The 24,184-nt window shown below is 35.3% G+C and overlaps 1 protein-coding gene across 2 annotated transcripts in view; it reads left to right on the forward strand.

Moving 5' to 3' along the window:
* Window positions 1-24,184, forward strand: part of UGT8 (UDP glycosyltransferase 8) — an 85,781-nt gene that overhangs the window by 56,764 nt on the left and 4,833 nt on the right. For both annotated transcript variants that reach the window (XM_008955427.5, XM_055111776.3), the window contains exons 3-5: window positions 15,170-15,312; window positions 16,842-16,918; window positions 19,238-19,457. In XM_008955427.5, the coding sequence (XP_008953675.1) occupies window positions 15,170-15,312; window positions 16,842-16,918; window positions 19,238-19,457 (440 nt within the window). The remainder of the gene's footprint in view (window positions 1-15,169; window positions 15,313-16,841; window positions 16,919-19,237; window positions 19,458-24,184) is intronic.

Consider the following 24,184-nt stretch of genomic DNA (forward strand, 5'->3'; position numbering starts at 1 on the left):
ATGGCATAAGGGAAGAAAAAGAAATGTAACTTTGGGTAATATAATATAACATAATTTCTTACCATTGAGCAAATTTGTAAAAACATATGAATTGCTTCAATTTATTAACTTTATCCTTCTGAGGAACTTTAAATAGCCTAGATTATTTCACAGAGTATAATAAGGCCATGCTAATATTTTAGGATGGAGGGCACTGGACTAGAACATAGAACTGGAGCTTAATTCTAACTCTGCTTCTGATTACCTCCTAGCAGTTAATATCTTGCTTCAGTTTCTTCAGCTGGAAAATAAATTACTAATGCAATATGATTTTAGCTTTTCTTTAAAATTAATGATGCTGGGGATAATATTGGATTGCATATTGGATATGTAATTTCTGATCCCTAGGGTACTAGAGGTTGCCAATGTAGTGTGGGTAGAGTATTCTAGTTTTAAAGCAACTCAAATGACACAGAGATTAGTATTATACTAATAATTTACATTGCAGTCCTTCTCAAACCTGCACACCACAGAGGAATCAGTTTGCCTATTTGAGTGATACTGGCCTAGCCATATTTACAGTCAATCAGAAGCGTGAACATTTATTGATTTATTTGAAGTCTCCTGTTTTGTATTCTTCTTTGTGGTTGCATCAATTAAGATTATGTTTTAACACACATAATTGAAAAAAATTAAGTAGCTATACACAGTGGAAGTTTATTTTTGTGTCACATAAAGGAAGTTCTGAGATAAGCAGTCCAGGGTGGTATGACAGTGCTAAGAATCAGTAGGGACCCAAGCTCCTTCAACACTCTGCTCTACCATCCTCCTGTGCAACCCTCAACCCCACGGTCAAGATGGCTGCTTGGCTGCTGCATTCTAGCCATCAAATGGTGCATTTTTGTTACATCTCATTGACCAGAACATTGGCTAGCTATGTGTCCACACTTAACATTCAGCTAAGACTAGAAAATGTAGTCTTTAGCTGGGCTGCAGTATGCCCAGCTAAAAGTTGGAAGTTGTTACTAAGGAAATGTCTTCCACAATGATCTGCCTATGTTTGTTTTCTTATTTTAAAAAAAAACCCTTAAACTTTATGAATTAAAATTAAAATTTCATCTTATGTCTTTATAGTATTAACTCCTTGGTACACTTTTGTGTTTTTTCACTTTGAGAAGTACTGATTTTTATGTGATTATTTAAATTCAATAAACACTGATATAAAATTATATGTGAGCTGCTAATTAAAAGCAGCAATGTTTTGGATCAGTGGGTTTTTTAACCACTTTCATTGGTATGCAGAGATTTTACCCACCCTGAGCTCACATGGCGATTCTGCAATTGCCCTGAGCACTTGAAGTGTATTAGGATCATTGATTCTCCTCTCCTCAGGTGCTAAATCTTTTGGGGTGACTCCAGCTGTGTAGTCACATTTGTTGCCTTTGGAGTTGCATTATTTCAGAATGCCTGGCAATTGGCTTGCCTTGGAGACCTTTTCCTAGCATCTTATCTGCATGTTATTTTCCTGGAACGTTTTGCAAATAGCACTTATTAAAGAATTTTTCCACATTTGTATCTATTTAACCCATTTATGCCGGAGGTTGCAATTTTTTGAATTTTTGCATGATTGGAAAATCAGAACTTGGTGATGACTTGAGCAGTAGGATATAAATAACTCCCACATGCGTAGCATTCCAATAATGGAACACTAGCCATAAGTGGGTGTGAGCTATTTTTTAAAGCCTCATATCTTTTGAAGCAGTCTATTACTACAACTAACAAATATATTAAAGTTGATTTGTCAATTTTTAATTAAAGTGTAATATATGTATTCTTATATTTTATGAGATACTTAGTCCAATATTATGACTACGATTTCCCATTCCTTAGAAAGAATTGTTTTCCTGGGGATGTTTCTGACTTTTGGTCATTGGTTTTTAATCTATTTTGTGGCATATTCAGTTTGTCACAATCAGTCTTCAGGTTACAGGAATCCAGAAGAACTCATAAATTCAGGGCTTTGTTTAAAAACAACAACAACAAAACAAAACAAAAACAAAACTTTTGCGCCTACTCTTTCACTGATATATTTCTTTCTTGCTTTTTCATACAAAGGTTTTGATTCTGCAGATATGCAAGTTTTTCTTCTATCCTGCAACACCTTTTTTTTCATAGAACATGTCATTTCCATTGCCCAAAACGTCCTTTTTCATCCTGCCATTTCCTGTCTCTGATATAGACTTTCCTACCTGAAACTCACCTTTTCAAAAACTCCTTGATTGATCCTGGAAAGATCTTATCTCTACTTTACTTAACATTCCTTCTGTACTTGTGTTCTCCAATTGCCTAATCTTAGACTCAGGTTTTTAGAACTTGACAAGATATTTGAGACCTTTGCCAGCATAGTTTTTCCTTGTAGCTGTTAATTTAGCGGGGAAAAATTACTTCCCCATTTTTTTCAATTTTCATTCTATTGAGTAGTGCCTCTTACTGATTTTCCTGTGAAGTTACATAGTAAAATAAAGTATACCAAGAAAATATGCAGTTTGACTTGAAAAGACTTGACAAGTTACAATTGGCTCTTTCCATTTTTCCACAATTGGGAATACTTCAAGTGTTCTTTTCTAGTAAGCATTACTTAAGCTTTTTTCTTTATACATGTTTCTCTTTTATAAATATAGAAGTCTCACATCTCATTTTAATTTTATGTGAAATTTAAGGCAATTTCAAGATTAAAAGCAAGAACAAACTAGTTTTCCATATATACACCACTTCTGCCTTCTTGCTGAAATACACTGATAAGGGTTTTCCTCCTGCCCTCTCTGTTACAAACATATCTTAGATTCATAAGCTCTTTAACATGCTCACTGTTGAGCATATGCAGAGAATCTGTCATTCTCTGACACCCAGGATTAGAAGTAGAGAATATTAATTTGTGGTACCCAGGACCTTAAGTTATCTTCCAGAAGTCTTTTGAAGTAATCATTAATCCAAAATATACCTGAAATACTGAAGTGTAACTTTATCCTAAATTATCATGTATAACAATAACATTTTGGGAAAATGTGCATAGATTTCTGAAAAGATTTACAAATGAGTTATTGGAATAAACTCTTATGAGTTGATGGATTTTTTATGGATTTGATTTAGCAAACAATGAAAATTATAAGCTATCAGATGGCTATTGAGTGTACACAAATTATGGGGAATACACTATTTGGGATGCCTTGAAATTAAAGGAATTTATAGTCTGCAAAAAAAATGACATATGTATACAAATAATTTTATCACACGTTCAAATATGAACAGAACCAAAGAAGCTATAAAGTACTCTCAAAGAAGATAAATTCTTAAATTTGGCATAATTAGACATGAATTGATATAGTAAGTGACATTTCAACTGACCTGGAAGGATCTGTTGAAGTTAGCATTTGAGCTGAGCTTGAAGGACCTGTTGAATTTCAATAGATGGAAGTACTTCTAACAAAGGAAATCAGAGAGAATAAAGTCACCAGAGTGGTCAGGGATGGGATAAGCTAAGGGAATGTAGAACCATGTAGTGTTGATCAAAGTAGGAAGTAAGAAACAGAAGGACCTTGGATGTCAGCTGGTAGTTGGACCAATGAAAATTTCAAGATTTTTCTCATGGGTATTTTTTTTTTTTAAGTAACTAGTGTAGAGAACTTGAGCATTGGCATTGAGTGGAGAGTATTTTAATAGGACTTTTAAAATAAACTGGTTGGCATTGGGAAGTGCACTTTTACGATGGGTCTAGGAGTTAAGATAAAAAGAAATTGGTGAGAAAGTACATTTTGGGCTGCTTATTCAAAGACATACCTCTATTACAGACTTCTCTGTGAGCATAGTGATAAATTGTATTAATAGAAAGAAGTCATGGTATTGAAGGATTAGAAGAGCACATAAATCCAAATTTTAGTTCCACAGAATTGGCTGTATAGAATATGAGATGAAAGAGTGCTCTTGGCAGGTCAATTCCTTTAGGGGAGGCTGAGGGTCATAGCAACCCCAAATAGCTATGTTTGATAACTGATGTTTATTCTAACGTTGGAGTCTTTGCTGGGTCCAGTTAGGATTTTTATCTTATTCTGATCTCATTGTTTATGCAGGAAAATAATAAGATTTATTTTTAAATTGTTTTTATGTAAGGTAGTACATGGAAGAGTACACAGTCTAGAAGGCACTGTATCATGGCTCTACATGCTTCTGCCCAAGGTACAAAATCTTTCCTTGAGATGACCAAGTCACTCATCCCAGGATTAATGTACCATTGCCCATACCATTCTGGATCATTGACTTTGTTGCAAATGAGTTTACTTCCTGAATAGTTGTATAAATAGATTATGAAAAGTGGGGAGTAAGATGAAGGAGAAAGGGTGATCAAGTTCCTAGTTTTCTAGTCTATATAATCACTTACCCCATAAAAGTTAAAGACTTCTCTTCCCTTGAATATATATGCTATTCATGCTCATAAGACAGAAACACTAGAGCTAATGAAAATATCCATGACGTTATAGTCATAGGATATGACCTTATTGCATATTGTGGTCTTTGCCTAGCTTTATACATACTACATTAGGCATTTAAGAGAAGCTGACTCAAGTATACTTTGATATTGTCATTGACGTGGAAGGATCTATTTGAGTGATTTACCCTGGAGATTATGTGAATTTGACCTGTTTTAGCCAAATCCTGCACTTACTGTCTTTCTCTGTATAGATGTATAATCTAGAAATGCTAAATATCAGTATTACATTAGAAAAAGAGAAATTTTCTTTAAGAAGGGATTCTTTAGTTGCCAATGAATTTTTGACATATAATTTAACTGACTATAAATGTATTTCTAATTGGTTTGGAAATGTTGGTGTGCAACCTTTAATTGCCTGTCACTAAACTGTTCCTTTAGAAATTCAACTCTGAAATCAAGAGAAAACTGGGCTACAATTTACAGAGATTTAATATAAGTGCATTTTTGGAAAATTTATTATTTATTTTCAGGCTCTTTATTTCCCCAGTCTTCAGGGAGGAAGTAGGGCAGAGGCAGTATTAATGTGCTGTTAATGAAGCTCATGAATCTGAAATGGACTATGAACTTCTGAGGAGGAAACCATATCTTGCTCTCTTATATTCCTGACACCTGGTGCCTGGCACATAGAAGGTGACCAGCAAAAGTTTGTTAACTGATATTGAATTATTGATGAAATCAATATGCATGCAGGTTAAACAAGATCTGCACTGCACTCTGTCTTTGTTGGTAATATCAGTGGACTTCAAAAGGGAATATAGCTACCAGAATTATTTTGGAAATTAATTTGGAAATGTAGTAAGTATTACATTTTCTTTGTCGGAGTATTAATGAAGACCACAGGTTAATGGATTAGAAGTAGGTTATTTGGTATTATTGGCCTCAACTTTATCCACTCTCGTATTTTCTTAGAAGAGATAACTTAATGTGTTTAAAGTCACAAAGTAGGTATTCAGTGACTGTTGGTTATATTCTATTCTCCCTGATCTTTATGAGAAAAAAAAAATGTTAGGGACCTCATGTGGATCTCTTAGTGCTGTTTTTCAGATTCCATTTATGACTCTTGAGAAAGAAACCAAATGAAGATGCATTAGAGACATTTCAGCCCCTAGAGCTGCAAAATCTACCCTAGTAACGTTTAAGCAACCACCTATTATACCTACAGGTGAGGAATTCAGACAGAATAGCAGGAACAACTTTTCTGTGCTCTATACTGTCTGGGGAATCAGCTAGAACACTTGAGAGCTAGAGGCTGGAATCATCCTCAGGCTTGTTCAGTCTCATGTTTGGCAGTTAAAATTAGCTGTTGGCTGAGACTTTAGTTGAGCTAGTAGCTACAACACCTTCCCTTGTCTTCATGTTGCCTTCTTTACTGATATGGCGTAGTGTTTGGAAAAGAAGGGTGCGTTTTGCAAGAGAGAGAGAAGTAGGTGTCAAGTGTATCTTTTGTTATGATCTAACCTTAGAACTCACATAGGATTACTTCTTCTGTAATCAGTTGACCAGAGAAGTCACGAGTCAGCCAAAGCTTACCTGCCCAAGTTTATACAGTGTGGACGTAGCACCTCTTGATGGGGACTTTCTGAAAACACATGTGGGACTGGAAATACTAATTTAGCTGTTTATGGGAATATATAATTCCTATGTCTTTTGCAATGGCTTTATAATTTTCAAGTATGACTGATAATTTATATTTCCCTACATTGTTTTTACAAAATAGACCACTTACCAATTCCCGGTACCTAGTTTTTTTTTTTTTTGTAAAGTAATTTGCAGCTTATTATGTTATTTAGCTGCTGAAATTGATGGAGGGAAGTTTAAATTTAAAAATTAAAATTAATCGATTATCTAGATTTTTCCACAATAAACTTTTATTTATTTAGTTTGCATCATCCAGAATCCTGGGATATTTGTTTTTGTTTGTTTTGTGTGTTTTTTCTCTAAAACAGTTCATTTGGGAATAGCAAGGGTCTGCAATGCTGGATATGCATGCTGTTGCAGACCATGGATGCATCTGTGAGGGGTTTGGAGTAAGGGGAAGCTTTTAGAGACAAAAAGAAGTCCACATAAGTTGTTTTGAAACAAAGATTATTGGTTACGGGGCTTATTCTAGGTGGTGGTGTTTGTTACTTGGTGGTAATGCTTGTTGATAGTAAACCATGTTTCTCATGTGGAATTGTTAAATTGAAAGCTGTCTTTTTTTATTTAATTTTTCTTTTGTAATATAACAATCCCCAAATACATTATTTTTAAAACAATATTAAGTCTGCAGGAAATTTGCAAACTCAGTTCAAAGTTATTTTTTTTACCAGAACCATCTGACAATAAGATTTCTATATGATACCCTGTCACCCTCCAAAACATTGATATATATTTTGTGCACACGAGGGCATTTTTCTGCATAATCACGATACAAACCATAAAAATAAGGAAATTAACAATGATGTATTACTACCATCTAAGTTTTACACCTCAATGAAGTTTTGTGAGAGCCACTAATAATGTCCTTAATAAGGAAAGGATCCAGTTCAGAATTATCAGTGGCCTTTATTTGCTATGTCTTTAGGCTCCTTCTTCTTGAACACTTATTCAGTGTTTCTTAGATTCTCATTATTTTGATGTTGTTGAAGGATATCGGCCTGTTGTATAGAATGTCCCTCAATTTGGGTTTATCATTTGTTCCTCATAATTGGATTCAGGTTTTGCATCCTTACAGGAATATCACAGAAGGGATGCTATATTCTGCATGTTGCATCTGGTTAGGTGGTACGTGATTTTGACTTGCTTCATTATTGATGATGTCCACTTTAATCGTTTGATTAAGGTGTTATGTACAAGACTTCTTTGCTGTCACATTACTAATTTTACTTGGTAGTCAGAATTGGAAGCTATGTAAATATTTCTCATCAGTCTCTGTGTCTTTATGGCATAATACTGATTATCATGAAAAAAATTGGGTGTTTTCTTTTTGTTTTGTTTTTTTTCTGGAAAGAAAGGCAGACAGATTAGCTAGCAAGACTGCCTTTCTTTTGTTTATGTAGGTCACATAATTTAGTAGCTAAGCTTGATTTTTGAAAGGAGACATTTCTTTAAAGTGCTCAATAATTTGTTTTAAGTTCTAGGGAAAAGACAGTGTTATTTATCCTGTTAACCGAATGGCAAAATAAAGCAGTGTACTTGCTGTTTATCCTTTCAAAGACTTAGATTACTATTAGCTTTCTTGATTTATTAAAAGAAATAAGTACTGAGCACCTACTGCATCTTACACCTAGGAGAAGAAAAGTCTTGTGAATAAACTCACATGCTACAAGAAGTGTGGTAGGTGCCCTGTTGAAAGAACAGGTCTCACATGGGAGAACAATAGAGGAGCTACTTTGTTGTGATCTTGGTAAATAACTGTGACCTGAGGGGGAAGTTTCAGGCACCCAAGGCAGGCTGTATTTGGGGGAGTGAAGAGTAGATAAAATATTGGTACCTGATGAATCTGAGGCCAGGTTTCAATACTTTATCTGCTCTTCATTTCCCCATATCTACTTACTGTAGGTACGGCCTCATTAAAAATATAAACTCTCTGAAGACAGAACATTTTGTTTATTTATTCTTTGATATGTCCCAAGTGTCAGATATGGTACATAGCAGCTGGTCATGGCTATCAAATAATCATTTATCAAATAGTGACCCAGCAAATTAGGTGGGTTTCCAAGTCCATTAATCAATTTTCTTTTGTAACATAAGAAAGATTTAGATGTCATTTCCGTAGTGATTTTTTTTTTCTGGTGAGAGTTTCACCTCCGTTTATTATTTCTGTCCTTTTTTTCTATCTCGTGGTTACTTTCCATATCTCCTCAGTACCTTGCCATCATCATATCCTCGGGATGTCCCTGCTGCTTGTGTTCAGTTCCTTGAAGGTCTTAAGAACCTTGAAAATTTAACTTTTCAAAGTCAAATCAGGGTTTCAAATTTTGCTTACTTATTTTAATTGTAACTGTACTGGCAAAATTAATCAAGCTCACAATGAAGAAAAACCGATACTGCAGAATCTCAGTGGAAATGAATACACCCTTCTGGGTGCTTATTTCATTCTCCTGAACTTTCACTGTGTTGAAGCCATCTTTTGAGATTTTAAAAATAGAACCATTGCCTTGACGTTGATCTCTCTATTGCTTCTGTAGGGTAATTGTAGTTTATACCCTTATAGATGATCTGGGAAATCATTTGAGTTTTCTGAAAAACTGAAAACTAGATTTGATGCTGCATGTGAACATTTTTGGTACAACTTTTCATTTATGTATTTTAAACAGCTTTATTCTGAAAAATCCAAAACATAGTGAACAAATACAACTGAGAGAAAATATCTTGGTGCAGAATGACCTTTTTTTCCCCCTTTTCTCAATGTGGATATCATTTCAGTCCATAATCTGTATATTACTTATCAGGTGTCATGGCCAGGGAAGAGAACAGCATAATTTTTAGTTGACAAAGCACTTTTATATATTTAATCTCATTTAATCTCTGCAATGTACTTGTAAAGTATCATAAGTGTTTTTAGAGATGAGGAAGCTGGGCCTCAGAGAGAATAGGTGGCATCATTAAGATCATACAGCAAATTGTGGAATTGAGGTTTGAAGCAAGCCTCTTGCCAAACAAATCAGTGAAAACAATGATTGGTGCATTTTTATTTTGAATGGTGACCTTTATATTTTCAGTGTTGTTTGTTGTTGTTGTTTAATAAGTCTTGGTTAACTATATTAGCAGTAGTCAGAGATCACATTTGATATCCCAAGATTTTTTTAAGAGCATTTGCTGTCAAAATGTTCACTATCATTTTACCTACTAAATTTTGCAGAATGAAATTCTTTGCAACCCACCTGATCAAAGCAGAGCATTCTTTGTATCAGAAACATTAAATGGGAAAAGAGGCCTATTGATGTTGGTGTTGGGAATAAGAAAAGGAACTCCAACACCCACCCCCCTCATCTCCCATTATCATCTCTGTGTAGGATTCTCTCACAGTCCAGGCATTCTTTTCCTCAGAATGGATGGGGCCAACAAAGGATGCAGTGTTATAGGTTTCTCTACTGTGCTGGCCCCTTCTCAAGGCTCCCATTCTTGGAGGAGAGAAAAGAGTGGGCTTGGGTTGCAGGCTGGTATCAGGAGAGATCTGGAGTGCAAACATGACAGCTTAGTGTGTCCCCACAACTCAGACCTGTTATCCTCTCTAGAGGTCTAAAAGACTCTGATGTCCTCAGAATCCAGGATAGCAAGGATGGAGGTGGGCTTGCACCGTTCAACTTTTAATTATTCTTGCACTGTTTCTGAAGCTCATTTTTTAAGAAGCTACTTACAGTTTTCTTGCATTGGGATGTGTTTTACATTGGCCACAATGAGTAAAAAAAAACTGTTTATTTTCGGATAGGGGGATGAGTATATTTTTAAGAAGGCATTACCCAGTAAGTGTCTTCTTTAAAAGTTTCAAGATCTTGCTTTCCACTTCTTTGAATATTTTTTCACCATCTTCCATTGTTTGACATCCCTAATATCAAAACATTACCTGAAAATAATGAAAATTTTATACTTTGGGAGTAGTTGCTCCCCGAGTCTGACTCTGGTACATTGCTTAGCTTCTGTTCTGCCCCATCTCCAGCCTCACAGAGCCAGGCTGCTTTACCGGCTTAAGCTGGACAGCACCACATGGAGGGACATGGGAGGACAACACACCCCTCACTACATTCTTCCTGTGGTCCAGTCAAGGCATTTGGTATATAATTACTCTAGGATAAGAAATCTGGCAATACTAGAAACAAATCAGTGTCTATCCGGATCACGATCATTAAAATAAATGCAAATACTTAACATATAGCATCTGATTATAGGAAATAGAATGTATATTATCCATATTTCCTTATTATGCTACCTTTTGCCATAAAAGACTTCAAACAGATGACTTAATCCTACAAGAAGATAAAATGATTGTTTTTATTGTAAGGTTGTCTTTTCAAAAGACATAGAAAATTATAGCTATAAAGAAAATTACTTTATAGATAGATATCTGTTACTTAAGTTGCATAGGAATGGAATTATTCATTCTGATATAGTGAGGGGAGTGCCTATGAGTGTTGCTGATTTCTGGTTCAGTATTTGGTCCCTTATTGTGATCATTTTCTTTTCAATTTGAAGATGTCAGTTTTTCCCCTATACCCATAGAGGTAGTCCGGGATTGGGCATGTAAGCAGGTTGAGCCCAGATGTCGCTCCATTCCTGTCCTGCCATCTAGTGGAGAAATGTGCATGCAGTGCTGGTCTACTGTACAAGACGATGCAATTTCTAAATTCCTGTATTGAGTGAAATGGAAGGCTTATTCTGTACCTTATCCACAAATATTCATAACTTACTTAAGAATTAGTAGTACTGGTAGTAAATGGCCATTGATGAGTTACCAAAAAAGATGGGTCCTTAAAAATATGCTAAGTATAAGAGTAACAGAATCCCCAAAATGAAAAGTAATAAAATCTAACATTGCAAATATAAAAATGTAAAATAAAACTCTTTGGTATTGGCACAGAGATGGATAGATCATTGGAACAGAATAGAATTCAGAAACAGACTGTGAGGGTGGCATTTCAAATAATTGAGATGATGAGATATTAAATAACTAATGTTGACAAGACTGGCTAACCATTTGGTTAAAAATAAAGATGGATGTCATTGTTACTCTTGCCTTCAGAATAAATTCTCATTGGATAAAAGATTAAAACATTAAAGAAATGATGCTGTAAAATTATGAAAAGAAAATATGGACCATTTAAAAGATAATCTTGAAGTGCGAAAAGCTTGCTAATAACAGTAAACCCAGAGGCCATTTAAAAAAAGACATTTATCCTTCCAGCAAACAAACAAAAACAGTTACAAGAAAATTACAAAAAAAAATCTAAAGGGTAAATTCTAGGTTCTATTCTTTAAAATGAATTAAATATTAATGAAATATTAAATATCGACAGTCGATATAGACAATATGAAAACAGACTATATAGACAATATGAAAACAATTTGAATTTGTTTCTCTGATTATTCATGTGAAACAAAGGTTCTTTTCATGTTTATGCCATTAAGTTGTCTTCTGTGAATTGGGTGCTTTCTGGTTTTCTGGTGTTTGTGGTTTTATTCCCCCTATTTTATTTTAGTGTTAATCCTTTATTATGTGTATTGTAATATTTCTGCCAGTCTATTAATCATTTTGTTGATTTTTAAAATGTCTTTTTAAAATTATAATTCAATTTAACTTTTAAGCTGGGCGTGGTGGCTTGCGCTTGTAATCCCAGCACTTTGGGAGGCCAAGACGGGCAGATCACGAGGTCAGGAGATCAAGACCATCCTGGCTAACACGGTGAAACCCCATCTCTAGTAAAAATACAAAAAATTAGCCGGGCGTAGTGGGGGCACCTGTAGTCCCAGCTACTCGGGAGGCTGAGCCAGGAGAAAGGCGTGAACCCAGGAGGTGGAGCCTGCAGTAAGCCGAGATCGCACCACTGCACTCCAGCCTGGGTGACTGAGCGAGACTCTGTCTCAAAAAAAAAAAAAAAAATTATAATTCAATTTAACTTTTAATCCCTCTTTGACTTCTACTAGAGGAGTGATAGAACCTCATATTTTTTTCTTCAATCAGTAGCTGATTGTCTCTGTCATCATGTTCCATTGTCCCCATTTATTCAGATTTCCTTCCTTCTTTGTCCTTTAGAAAAGTTTTCATGTTTTCTTCATGTATATTTGGTATATTTGGTATATTTCTGTTAGGTTTATTCTTAGGTCTTTATGAATTTTGTTGCTATTATAAATGAATTATTTAGTCCAGTTTTAAAATTTGGTATTTGACCAGGAGTAGAAGTACTTTTACTTGTAAAAATGTTACATTTCTGGAGTTAGGATTTGTGTGTGTGTGCGTGTGTGTGTGTTGAACACATTTACCATGGAGTTTGTTTTCTAAGAGCTGTTATTAAATAAATTTGCTTTTTATAACTGGGTCTTAAATTCCAAAAAATCCTGTATGTTTATATATGGCTAAGATATCCTGAGGGCCTCCCAAACCACTGGAAGATATCAGTATTCTTATCGTGAAGTTCCAATTTCAAAGTTTTGCCGTGAGTTCAGCAAATTTAAGATTGCTTCAACTTCTGACTCTTGCATCTGTTCATGACTCCAGAATCACCTGCTTGTCACCCGAATCCAAAATCCAACCCCTTCAGTGTTCTCATAAAGCATCCATCACACCAAATGTTCTGTGAATTTAGGCTGAAGATTAGAGATCATGGGGAGGGGTTACATTGAGGGACAGTAAGGCATCCACTTGCTCACTATCTCTGCTCCAGCCTTTCATCTCTAACTCAGGAAATAGGAGTTTGCATGTCACCTTGGTTCCCACTCTTCCTTCTAAGCCAAGTGGAATAATATCTTCTAAAAGTACTGAGATTTTTTCCTGAAGGAAATATGATGAATATAATTTTTTCTACTCTTTCACGTATCAGTAAAGGCTATATATGGTGCTTACATACACCATGTGTATTCATATGATTTTACTGTGTAGCATTTATGTTTAAGTACATCTAACTTAGGACTGTACATACAATTTTAAATCATTCTGCTCTTGTTTATTACTTTCAATCTATGGATAACATTTAAATTTTCAGCATCTTACATATACTTGGTAAATGTAGCAGAATATAAAAGTTTTAATTCAAAATTGATATAGTCTCTATTTCTTTTATATACATATGTTCTTTGACTTACAATGGGGTTCTGTCCTGATAAACCTATCATAAGTTGAAAATATTTTAAGTCAAAATGTGTTTAATACACCTAACATACCAATGTCATAGCCTAGCCTACCTTAAACGTACTCAGAACACTTCCATTAGCCTACACTTGGAGAAAATCATCTGCCAAGACAGTACACAGTTGCGTTTTGGCCATTCAACCTCATGATTACATTGCTGAGTAAGAGCTACAGCTCACTGTCACTGTCCCAGGCATATGACAAGCCTTGGAAAAGATCAAAATGCAAAATTTGAAGTACAGTCTCTACTGAAGGAGTATCGCTTTCACAGCATCATAAAGTTGAAAAATCATAAGTCAAGGATTATCTGTATTTATAAGTAGAGCTTCCTGGAAAATACAATGTTTTGGTAAGGTTTTCTTCTCTACCAGATAATGGTAGCCTATTTTACTCATTCAGTAGCTAGAAGGATGTACCTCCTTTCTGTCATCAGTCTCGGTCATGCAGTGACATTATTCGCTAATTTTTGAGGGACAAAATGTGGTCTCTCTGTCCCCTGCTGAGTACAATAGAGAAAGTTAATACAGATCTCTTTAGGTGATAAAATGAATAGAAAAGGGAAAAAGGGAAAGGAAGGAAAACATAGGCTTAATGTTCCATTAAATACTTAATTAAGCTGTGCAGTGATGCCATTGTGACCATGCTTTTTTTTTTTTTTTTTTTTTTTTTGAGACAGAATCTCGCTCTGTCGCCCAGGCTGGAGTGCAGTGGCACAATCTTGGCTCATTGCAAGCTCTGCCTCCCAGGTTCTCCTGCCTCAGCCTCTCGAGTAGCTGGGAATACGGGTGCCCGCCACCACGCCCAGCTAATTTTTTTTTTTTTTGTATTTTTAGCAGAGACGGGGTTTCATCATGTTAGCCAGGATAGTCTCCATCTCCTGACCTCATGATGCGCCTGCCTTGGCCTCCCAAAGTGCTGGGATTACAGGCATGAGCCACCATGCCTGGCCGTGATGATACTTCTTATTGTGCAGTACTCCTTAGCTACAAATCACGTTATGCTACAAAGTGGTGCCAAATGCAGAAGCATGGCTGACACAGCCATGGCAATAACTCTTCCTGAGCTAGAGACCTGCAGGGTCTATGAGATATAACTGTGGCAGCTCACTCTACACATTATGAACACAGAATGGGTCAGGCTTCTGCTTTCATGACTGCATTATGGCATAGGAGTCATCAATGCACAGCAAGTGAGTCATTCTTACAGTGGAATTAATGTGTTCCTCAACGTGCCGTGGCTCTATTTGTTTTCCTATGGGAAACTGAAGCTGGGTGTCTTTGGCAAAGATTTATTCAAAGGATGACATCACTAAAAACAAGCTTGTGCCTATAGAATAAAATGAAGTAAGGGTGGTATTTCTTAAAATGAACTGCTTTGATTTTCAACACAAATCATTCATACTGGCAAAAATTTGTAAATGATGCATTAACAAATTTTTGCCAGTATGATTGATTTTTCATATGTTTAATCCACATCTTTTGCTTGTGTCTGCATACAAATTTTTTTCTGAACATGCATCAGTTGTCATTTCCAATTTTTGCCCTTTTTCTGAGATTTTAAGCCTTTACTGATTTTTAAGTTGTTTTTGTTACTTATTGATCTTACCAAATAAACCACATGTCCTCATTTCAGTTAGCATTATCAGATGAAATGTTGTAAACAAAAGCAGTTATTTAGAAGAAAATATCATATCCTTTTCTTTACTTTCTAATTGTTTAAGAAAATTACTTAAAAGGTTTTTTTTTAACTGGGCTGTTAATAACACCAATTATAAACTACATTGGTCTTCGTAAAACTTACTGCCATGTTTTGATTTACAGGATCTCCAAAGATGGGTAAATGGTGCTAATGAACATGGCTTTGTCTTGGTGTCTTTTGGAGCTGGTGTCAAGTATCTGTCAGAAGACATTGCTAACAAACTGGCAGGAGCTCTGGGGAGATTGCCTCAAAAAGTGATTTGGAGGTAAGGTAATAATGTAGATTGTTTCTTTGCTATTGACAATCAATATCTCCTTGTTTAGTCCACAGGTCCCAGTAAAGCACAGCACATTGTTTCCCTGAGAAGATTAGCAAGATGCCCTTGACTTTCATTTTGTTTCTTAGCATGTTGAAATCTAGGAATTAATTCATAAGGCTCTATGATGGATAAAGAAACCTCTGACCTATAGCACAGAAAGAAGATATGATTCAGAATGACTTTTCCTTGTGTCAGTTGCATACTTACGTTTCCCTCAGAGTTCTACCCTCGTTTACTCTTTTATTATTTATTATGATTTTAAAAATTAGTTTTAATTGCATGACTTTTTATATACTCCTTCAAATCAGTTTTGAAATGAGGAAGAAAATGATGGATTAACGAATACCTAAAATACCGTGGACTCTGGGCTCCCACTTTGTCTCCTTTACATTATGTTTTTGATTTATTTTATTTAAGAAACCTGACCTTTAAAAACACAATCACTTACCATTTAACACAGTTTAAGACAGAACCATAGATTGACCTCAGCTTCTTTTGGAAGGCATTGCCAGCACATGACTGTCTTTGGAATTTCCAGCCCAATGCTGAAAAATCAGACGTGAACACTTTATTTAGCGTGTATTTATTGAGCACGTACTACCACTGTTGAACTCTAGGGATACAACGTTGGTCCCATAGTTACTACCATGATTAGAAGAAAGTGCCCCTTAAGCCATTGCAAGTAGGCTTTGAGTAATAGAGATTTTCCCTTTGTAACAAATGAGTAAGGATTAGCTCCCACTTCTCCTGGCTGAACTATGCAATGATATTTATTTTATTCTAACTGTTTAGGACTTTTCCCTTTAGATTCCAGTCCCATTGGCTTTCCTCTGTTAGGCTTAACCCCAGAAAGTACCTCTTCTGCTTCATTTAGGACAGTTTATGTCTACTCCATTCAGACTCTTTTGTCACCCTCTTAGTTGTTAAGCATATTTATGTTTTATCTTTTAAAGATCAGGCAGGAAACAACCTAATTATGTGCTTTGCCCCACAAAACTTTTATTTCTGGTGAAGCTAAAAAAGAGAACTTTCTGATTTTTTTCAATACTTGTGCCTTCCCTCAGACTCAGGGTGTTAAGGATTTAGGGATATTGACTGCCATAGCAGTGGCAGCTCTCCCTGCCCCTTCTTGTTCCAGCTTCTGGCTGTTTGTGGGGAATAACTTCTAGTGTAGGTTTATTTGTTTGTTGTTTGTTTGTTTTTCCCATCTCTGTATGTGTATAGGCGTGAGGAACCAATGGAAAATAGATCTCTATGTAAGCAAATTATTTCTTGTTTTTCCTCCAACCAGTGAAAGTTTTTATTAAAAAGAAACTTAATCAAATATTTGTTGTTACCAAAGCATGGTTTCATTCTTAAGAATATCAACAAAAGATCATCAAACATTTATTTTAAATCTCATAATTTAATCAGAGAGCCCATACTATGAGTAAGGTTTGATTTTTAAAAGACTAATTGCCTGGTGTACATTTTAGGTTTTCTGGACCCAAACCAAAGAATCTAGGAAACAACACTAAACTCATAGAATGGTTACCACAAAATGACCTGCTTGGTAAGTCAATGATGTGTGGTTACTTACTTGGCTGTTAGGTGTTAATTACATAAATGTGACTTTTTTTTTTTTTACTTGAGAGGTTCATACAGTATGTGTGTAGTATATGGTAGAGTTATTATGTTTTTTATCCAGTATCTCAAGTCTTAAATTTGAGGCCAAAATTTTAAGTCTTTATTTATTGGAAAACAGTTTGTAAAATGTAAACCTTTGGGCCTCTATATCAAAATTTTTAGACCAGCCATCAATTTTAATTATCTGGAAATTATGTACTTAATGAACTATATAAATTAGTAGTGAATAAGATTATACCTAATTAGAGTAATCAGATGAAAGTAGAACAGTTAAAACAATAAGAATGTAGATTTAGGTTACAGGTTTATTACAGATGGTCTGAGAACCAAGAGAAATTGGAAGTTATTCATTTGTCTGAAACCAAAGAGAAGCAGAAGACCACGAGAACAGTCAATTTATTTTAACTTTAACTGGTTTATCTGCTCTGTTTAGTCCTAAATCATTGGGCATTTTTGAAGCATTTTATATTATTTAATCTTGGGGATTTTGATTCTCAAAATTAAAATAGTAATTAGTATATGCGTATCTTTTAAGTGTGTTTTTTAACTAAATTAGTTTTTTAACTAAATTTAACTAAAAACCAGTAAAGAATTTTATTTATGTATATAATTTATTTTCATCTAGTTTATTATAATACTATTCTATAAATGCTAAAACTGAAGAAAAAAGAATACAAGGCAATTTACCTTTCTTGATCCTTGTATTTTTTTATTTTTAAATCTTTTATGGCTTTACTATTATGACTTAGATTCCTTAGAAGATAGGAAAGAAGCAGGAAGTTTAAGTGAGATAACCTATCAACTATTTCAGTGCGACAGTGTGACACTGTTATGTATGAACATCTAAACTTTTATTGTGTGTGGGTTTTCCATTTCTTATTGTTTTTTTTTCTTTTTTTCTTTTTTTTGACTGTGAGGCTCTACTGCAAGGTCCATGCCTGAAAACTCTCCTCAAGTCCATAGCTGCTCTAGGCTTCTCAGTGTCAGAACTCTGACTTTTTCAAGATTAGTATCTTTTTTAACAATAGGCACGATCCTTGTGAGTCCTCTAATAGCTTCTAACTATGATCAAAAGATTCTTCCAGGATGAGAAGTAGGAACCAAATCAATGTCTTTCCCCTCCCCTCGTAGCCGTCCCTCCTCTTTACACAGCAGCTCTGCTTTATTTGACTGTTGGGTTTGGTGGTATGTTTTGTTCAAAGAGAGGGGTTTTTGCTAAAAATAAAGTTTGAAATCCACTTCTAGGGCAGATCCTTTAGTTGGACCTAAGAGTCAGAAAAGCCACTTGTGGGTAAGGGCTAGAGACACTGACTAACCAATTCCACCAATCTTCAGAATGGAAGAGCTCTGGGAGCACCATTGAGACCATGGTTCCCATACATATTAATTTTGTACCTGGCACATGTGTATTTTAAAAGATCGACATTTCAGCTAGCTATAATTTCTTTCTGGCCAATAACATATATCCTAAGTACAATGTTTTTGTTTTGTTTTGTTTTTACAACTCTTATGACAACTTTTGATCCCTTTTATAGAAATGTAGGCCATTTACCAGGAGAATAAATCTAGGTTTTGAACTTCCATATTAATTTTGACAAATTATCTCTTTTATTCCTATAACAACTAAATGTTATGTGATGTCTCATGTCTTATAAATGATTATAAATGTTTACCTCTACATGTTTGAGCACATAAATGTAAAATTAAACCTTAAAATTGTGAAATATTAATGCTGATAGAACATGAGTGTTGTAAATAGTGATTACAACATTTCTTTTTGGAGAAGCACACAAACTCTTCATGGACTTGTGGAATCCAGCCCTTTTTTACATTTTTTTTAAAAAGTGCTTTTGACTTTAATATTGATAAACATTTGAGTAGCCAGAAAGTAGATGTCTGTTTTTTCACTCTGGTATTGTTTGGCATTTCTTGCTTTCATTGGCTTCATAATAATTATTGGCCATTTAAATATGTGTTGTTAGTCATGCAATGTTTGTGTTAAAAATAGTAATATACATTTCAACTACTTAAAAATGGCTTTTAATTGATATATCAAAATCTGACAATTATGTATATAACAAATATTTTAATTGGTGTAGAGCAGGAATCAGTGAAATTACACCTTTAGGAATCCTTTATCTGAAATGCATGTTTACTGTAGTGTTGATTTTTAATGAATTTCTGGGAAAATCTCTTCTGTAGAGTAATAATGTTGTAAGTTGTTTTCTTTTTCATCTTTCTTCAGGGCATTCAAAGATTAAAGCCTTCCTGAGCCATGGTGGTTTGAACAGTATTTTTGAAACTATGTATCATGGTGTGCCTGTAGTGGGAATTCCACTCTTTGGAGACCATTATGATACTATGACCAGAGTACAAGCAAAAGGCATGGGGATATTGCTAGAATGGAAGACAGTTACTGAAAAAGAGCTCTATGAAGCACTAGTGAAGGTTATCAATAATCCCAGGTAAGGTTTCAATTAACATTAAAGCTGATGAACGTACATACCACAGTATATTGTCAGTAGCCAATTAATTTCAATAGATTGTCAATAAATTATCAAATTATGGAAATATCCTTTAGATTCCTGTGATAATACTTTGTGCATGTTTTCTATTATTTAGAAAATGAAAACAGCAGTCATTTGACCAGCCATGTTATGACACCAGATAATATTCTACAAGGATCTTCCAAACAGGGAGAAACTGCAATGGGAACAATCTTTGGATATCTACATTGTGTCAAATGTTATGTGCTTTATTTCATTTTCATACTTATAACAGCTGTATATCACAGTTTTTATTATCCACATTATAGAGGCAAGGCACTTGATATTCATAGAACTTAAGTAATTTGGCTTACACAGCAATTGTAGTTGAAATTAGAAGCCAGGACTGTCTGATTCCCGAGACAGTGTTCTTTGTACTGCATGATAAGCCTGGTGTTGCTGGGTTTCCCTAGCACTGAGTATTGCAGAAATACGGAGATTTATTTACTCAGGTGAATGATGAAGCAGAATCTTTATTTTGCTTTTTAAATTATTGATGGGTCCTGAGTTAAGCTAGTTCACCAATGAGTCTCAAAGGGTGAAGAACTGGCCTGTGTAGTTTTAAAACAAAGCAGCAGTTTTCTTCATTTGTAGATATTATATTTAATTTACCTTGCATTTCCAATAGCATTAAATATTAGAAGCGTATAAGCTTTTTCTTTTTATGCCTAGGGGATATGGCTTAACACTGAGAAACACTTGAGAAACACTGCCACATTCTAAGGAACAACCAATAATAAGAAAAATTATTTCATATAAAAGGATGCAGCTTGCATATAAAATGCTGAATTCAACTGAAGTTCATTATGCTGCCTTTATGTGAGCTCAGGGGTCACCTTCATGCTCTGGACTCTTAAAGGATCCAGTGTCGGATACAGCTCTGCCATTGGAGCAATGTGTTCCATAACTAGGGTTGCCTAAGTATATCCCTTCTTCTGTTATCTATAGTTTTTCTTTAAAGGTGTGCTTTTCAAAACATGATGTTATTTCATATATATATATATATATATATGCACACATACATATACATCATACATGTATCATATATGTGTGTGTATGTATGTATCTATCTGCAGTCTTTCAGGAAAGTTTGTAAAATATAGCCCTAAGTAGAATTATGGGGAAACAGTTGCAGAACTGCTGAAATTGGCTCAGATAAAAAGGAAAGAGCAAAAATCTAGGTTATTCACAGGAAGTTAGTCCAGCTGTGTTTTGCGAGGCATGAACCAGGCTGAATCAGAGGAAGAACAGGTTGCAATCTTAGGTCACATGGCAATGAAATTCCAGCTATAGAATATTGAAGACATGTAAGTGCTTAATTTAAGAATTATTCAATGCAGTGAATAAATTTATATCATTCCCAAAAGTATGCATATCAGATAATGAGTTAACTGCATGTAACTTGAAAACCTTAAATATTTAACTGAAAGGATTTTGTGCATAGAAAGATGTCTTAGTCAATGTAAAAATGCCAGTGATTTGTGTAGCATGTCCTTTGCTAAAAGTCATTATATAAACTGAAGTCACTTATCTTTCTTTGTTTCAAATGTGATAATATTTCACATTTAACAGGTGATAATTATTGAAAATATTAGTTTGCCTCACTAATATTGTGTCCGAGATATTCTAGTTTAAACCAAGTAACTAATACTGTAAAAGAAGTATTCATTTTATGAAGCCAGCATTATCCTGATACCAAAACTGGGAAGAGACACAACAAAAAAAGAAAACTTCAGGCCAATATCGCTGATGAACATCAATGTGAAAATCTTCAATAAAATACTGGCAAACCGAATCTAGCAGCATGAGGCGGGTGGATCACAAGGTCAGGAGATCGAGACCATCCTGGCTAACATGGTGAAACCCCATCTCTACTAAAAATACAAAAAATTAGCCGGGCGTGGTGGTGGGCACCTGTAGTCCCAGCTACTGGGTAGGCTGAGGCAGGAGAATGGCGTGAACCTGGGAGGCGGAACTTACAGTGAGCCGAGATTGCACCACTGCACTCCAGCCTGGGCGACAGAGCAAGACTCTGTCTCAAAAAAAAAGCTTATTCACTATGATCAAGTTGGTTTCATCCCTGGGATGCAAGGCTGGTTCAACATATGTAAATCTATAAGGTAATCTATCACATAAAGAGAACCAAAGACAAAAAAACACATGATTATCTCAATAGATGCAGAAAAGCCTTTGATAAAATTCAGTATCCCTTCATGTAAAAAACTCTTAATAAACTAGGTATTGATGGAACATATCTCAAAATAATAAGAGGTATTTATGACAAACCTACAGCCAGTATCATACTGAATGGGCAAAGGCTGGAAGCATTCCCTTTAGAAACCAGCACAAGACAAGGATGCCCTCTCTTACCACTCCTATTCAATGTAGTATTGGAAGTTCTGGCCAGGGCAGTCAGGCAAGAGAAAGAAATAAAGGGCATTCAAATAGGAAGAGAGGAAGTCAAATTGTCTCTGTTTGCAGATGACATGGTTTTATATTTAGAAAACCGCATTGTCTCAGCCCCAAAACTTATTGAACTGAAAGGAACTTCAGCAAAGTCTCAGGATATAAAATCACTGTGCAAAAATCGCAAGCATTCTTTTACACCAACAATAGGCAAGCAGAGAGCCAAATCATGAATGAAGTCCCATTCAGCAATCACTACAAATAGAATAAAATACCTAGGAATACAGCTATTAAGGGATGTGAAGGACCTCTTCAAGGAGAACTACAAACCACTGCTCAAGGAAATGAGAGGGCACAAACAAATTGAAAACATTCCATCCTCATGGACAGGAAAAATGAATATTGTGAAAATGGCTATACTGCCCAAAGTAATTTATAGATTGAATGCTATTCCCATCAAACTACCATTTACATTATTCACAGAATTAGAGAAAACTATTTTAAATTTCATATGGAATCAAAGAAGACCCCCTATAGCCAAGACAATCCTAAGCAAAAACAACCAACCAAAAACAAAAAAACAAAGCTGGAGGCATTACGCTACCTGACTTCAAACTATACTACAAGATTGCAGTAACTAAAATAGCATGGTACTGGTACCAAAACAGACATATAGACCAATGGAGCAGAACAGAGACCTCAGAAATTACACCACACATCTACAACCATCTGATCTTCTACAAACCTGCCAAAAACAAGCAATGGGGAAAGGATCTCCTATTCAGTAAATGGTGCTGAGAAAACTGGCTAGCCATATGCAGAAAACTGAAACTGGACCCCTTCCTTACACTTTATACAAAAATTAACTCAAGATGGATTAAAGACTTAAATGTAAAACCCCAAACCATAAAAACCCTAGAAGAAAACCTAAGCAATACCATTCAGGACATAGGCATGGGCAAAGACTTCATGACTAAAACACCAAAAGCAGTTGCAACAAAAGCCAAAATTGACAAATGGGATTTCATTAAACTAAAGTTTCTGCACAGCAAAAGAAACTATCATCAGAGTGAAAGGCAACCTACAGAATGGGAGAAAATTTGCAATCTACCCATCTGACAAAGGTCTAATATCCAGAATTTACAGGGAACTTAAACATATTTACAAGAAGTAAACAAACCCATCAAAAAATGGGCAAAGGATATGAACAGACACTTCTCAAAAGAAGACACTTACGTGGCCAACAAACATATGTAAAAAAGCTTAACATCACTGATCATCAGAGAAATGCAAATCAAAACCACAGTGAGATATCATCTCACACCAGTCAGAATGGTGATTATTAAAAAGTCAGGAAACAATAGGTGCTGGTGAGGCTGTGGAGAAATAGGAACGCTTTATGCTGTTGGTGGGAATGTAAATTAGTTTAACCATTGTGGAAGACAGCATGGCTATTCCTCAAGGATCTAGAACCAGAAATACCATTTGACCCAGCAATCCCAGTACTGGGTATATACTCAAAGGAATATAAATCATTCCGCTATAAAGACACAAGCACACGTATGTTTATTGCAATCCAATTATAATAGCAAACACATAGAACCAACCCAAATGCCCATCAGTGATAGACTGGATAAATAAAATGTGGTATATATACCATGGAATACTATACAGCATTAAAAAGGAAAGAGGTAATGTCCTTTCCAGGGACATGGATGAAGCTGGAAGCCATCATCCTCAGCACATAACACAGGAACAGAAAACCAAATACTGCATGTTCTCACTCATAAGTGGGACTTGAACAATGAGAACGTATGGACACAGAGAGGGGGAAGAACACACACCAGGGCCTGTTGGGGGTAGAGGGTGAGGGGAGGAAACTTAGCGGATGGGTCAGTAGGTACAACAAACCACCATGGCACATGTATACCTATGTAACAAACCTGCACATTCTGCACATGTATTCCATTTTCTTTTAGAAGAAATAACAACAAAAACCCCAAAAAGTATTCCTTGTATTAATCCACAACTTAAGTAAAATTACACATCTTACATCTCTGTTTCCTAATGCTTTGGATTCATTTAATAAAGGCCTATTGCTTTTTTGTTTGTTTGGGAGGATTCTTTTGAGTCTGGAGCTTTTATTATTACAAAATAAGTTAGAAAGAAAGATGGAGAATCGATCATTATTAACTTCGCACATATCCAACCTGTGGTCAACTTTTAATAGAAGATATTTA

Source organism: Pan paniscus, chromosome 3, assembly GCF_029289425.2.
Source record: "Pan paniscus chromosome 3, NHGRI_mPanPan1-v2.0_pri, whole genome shotgun sequence".
Classification (NCBI taxonomy): Eukaryota; Metazoa; Chordata; class Mammalia; order Primates; family Hominidae; genus Pan; species Pan paniscus.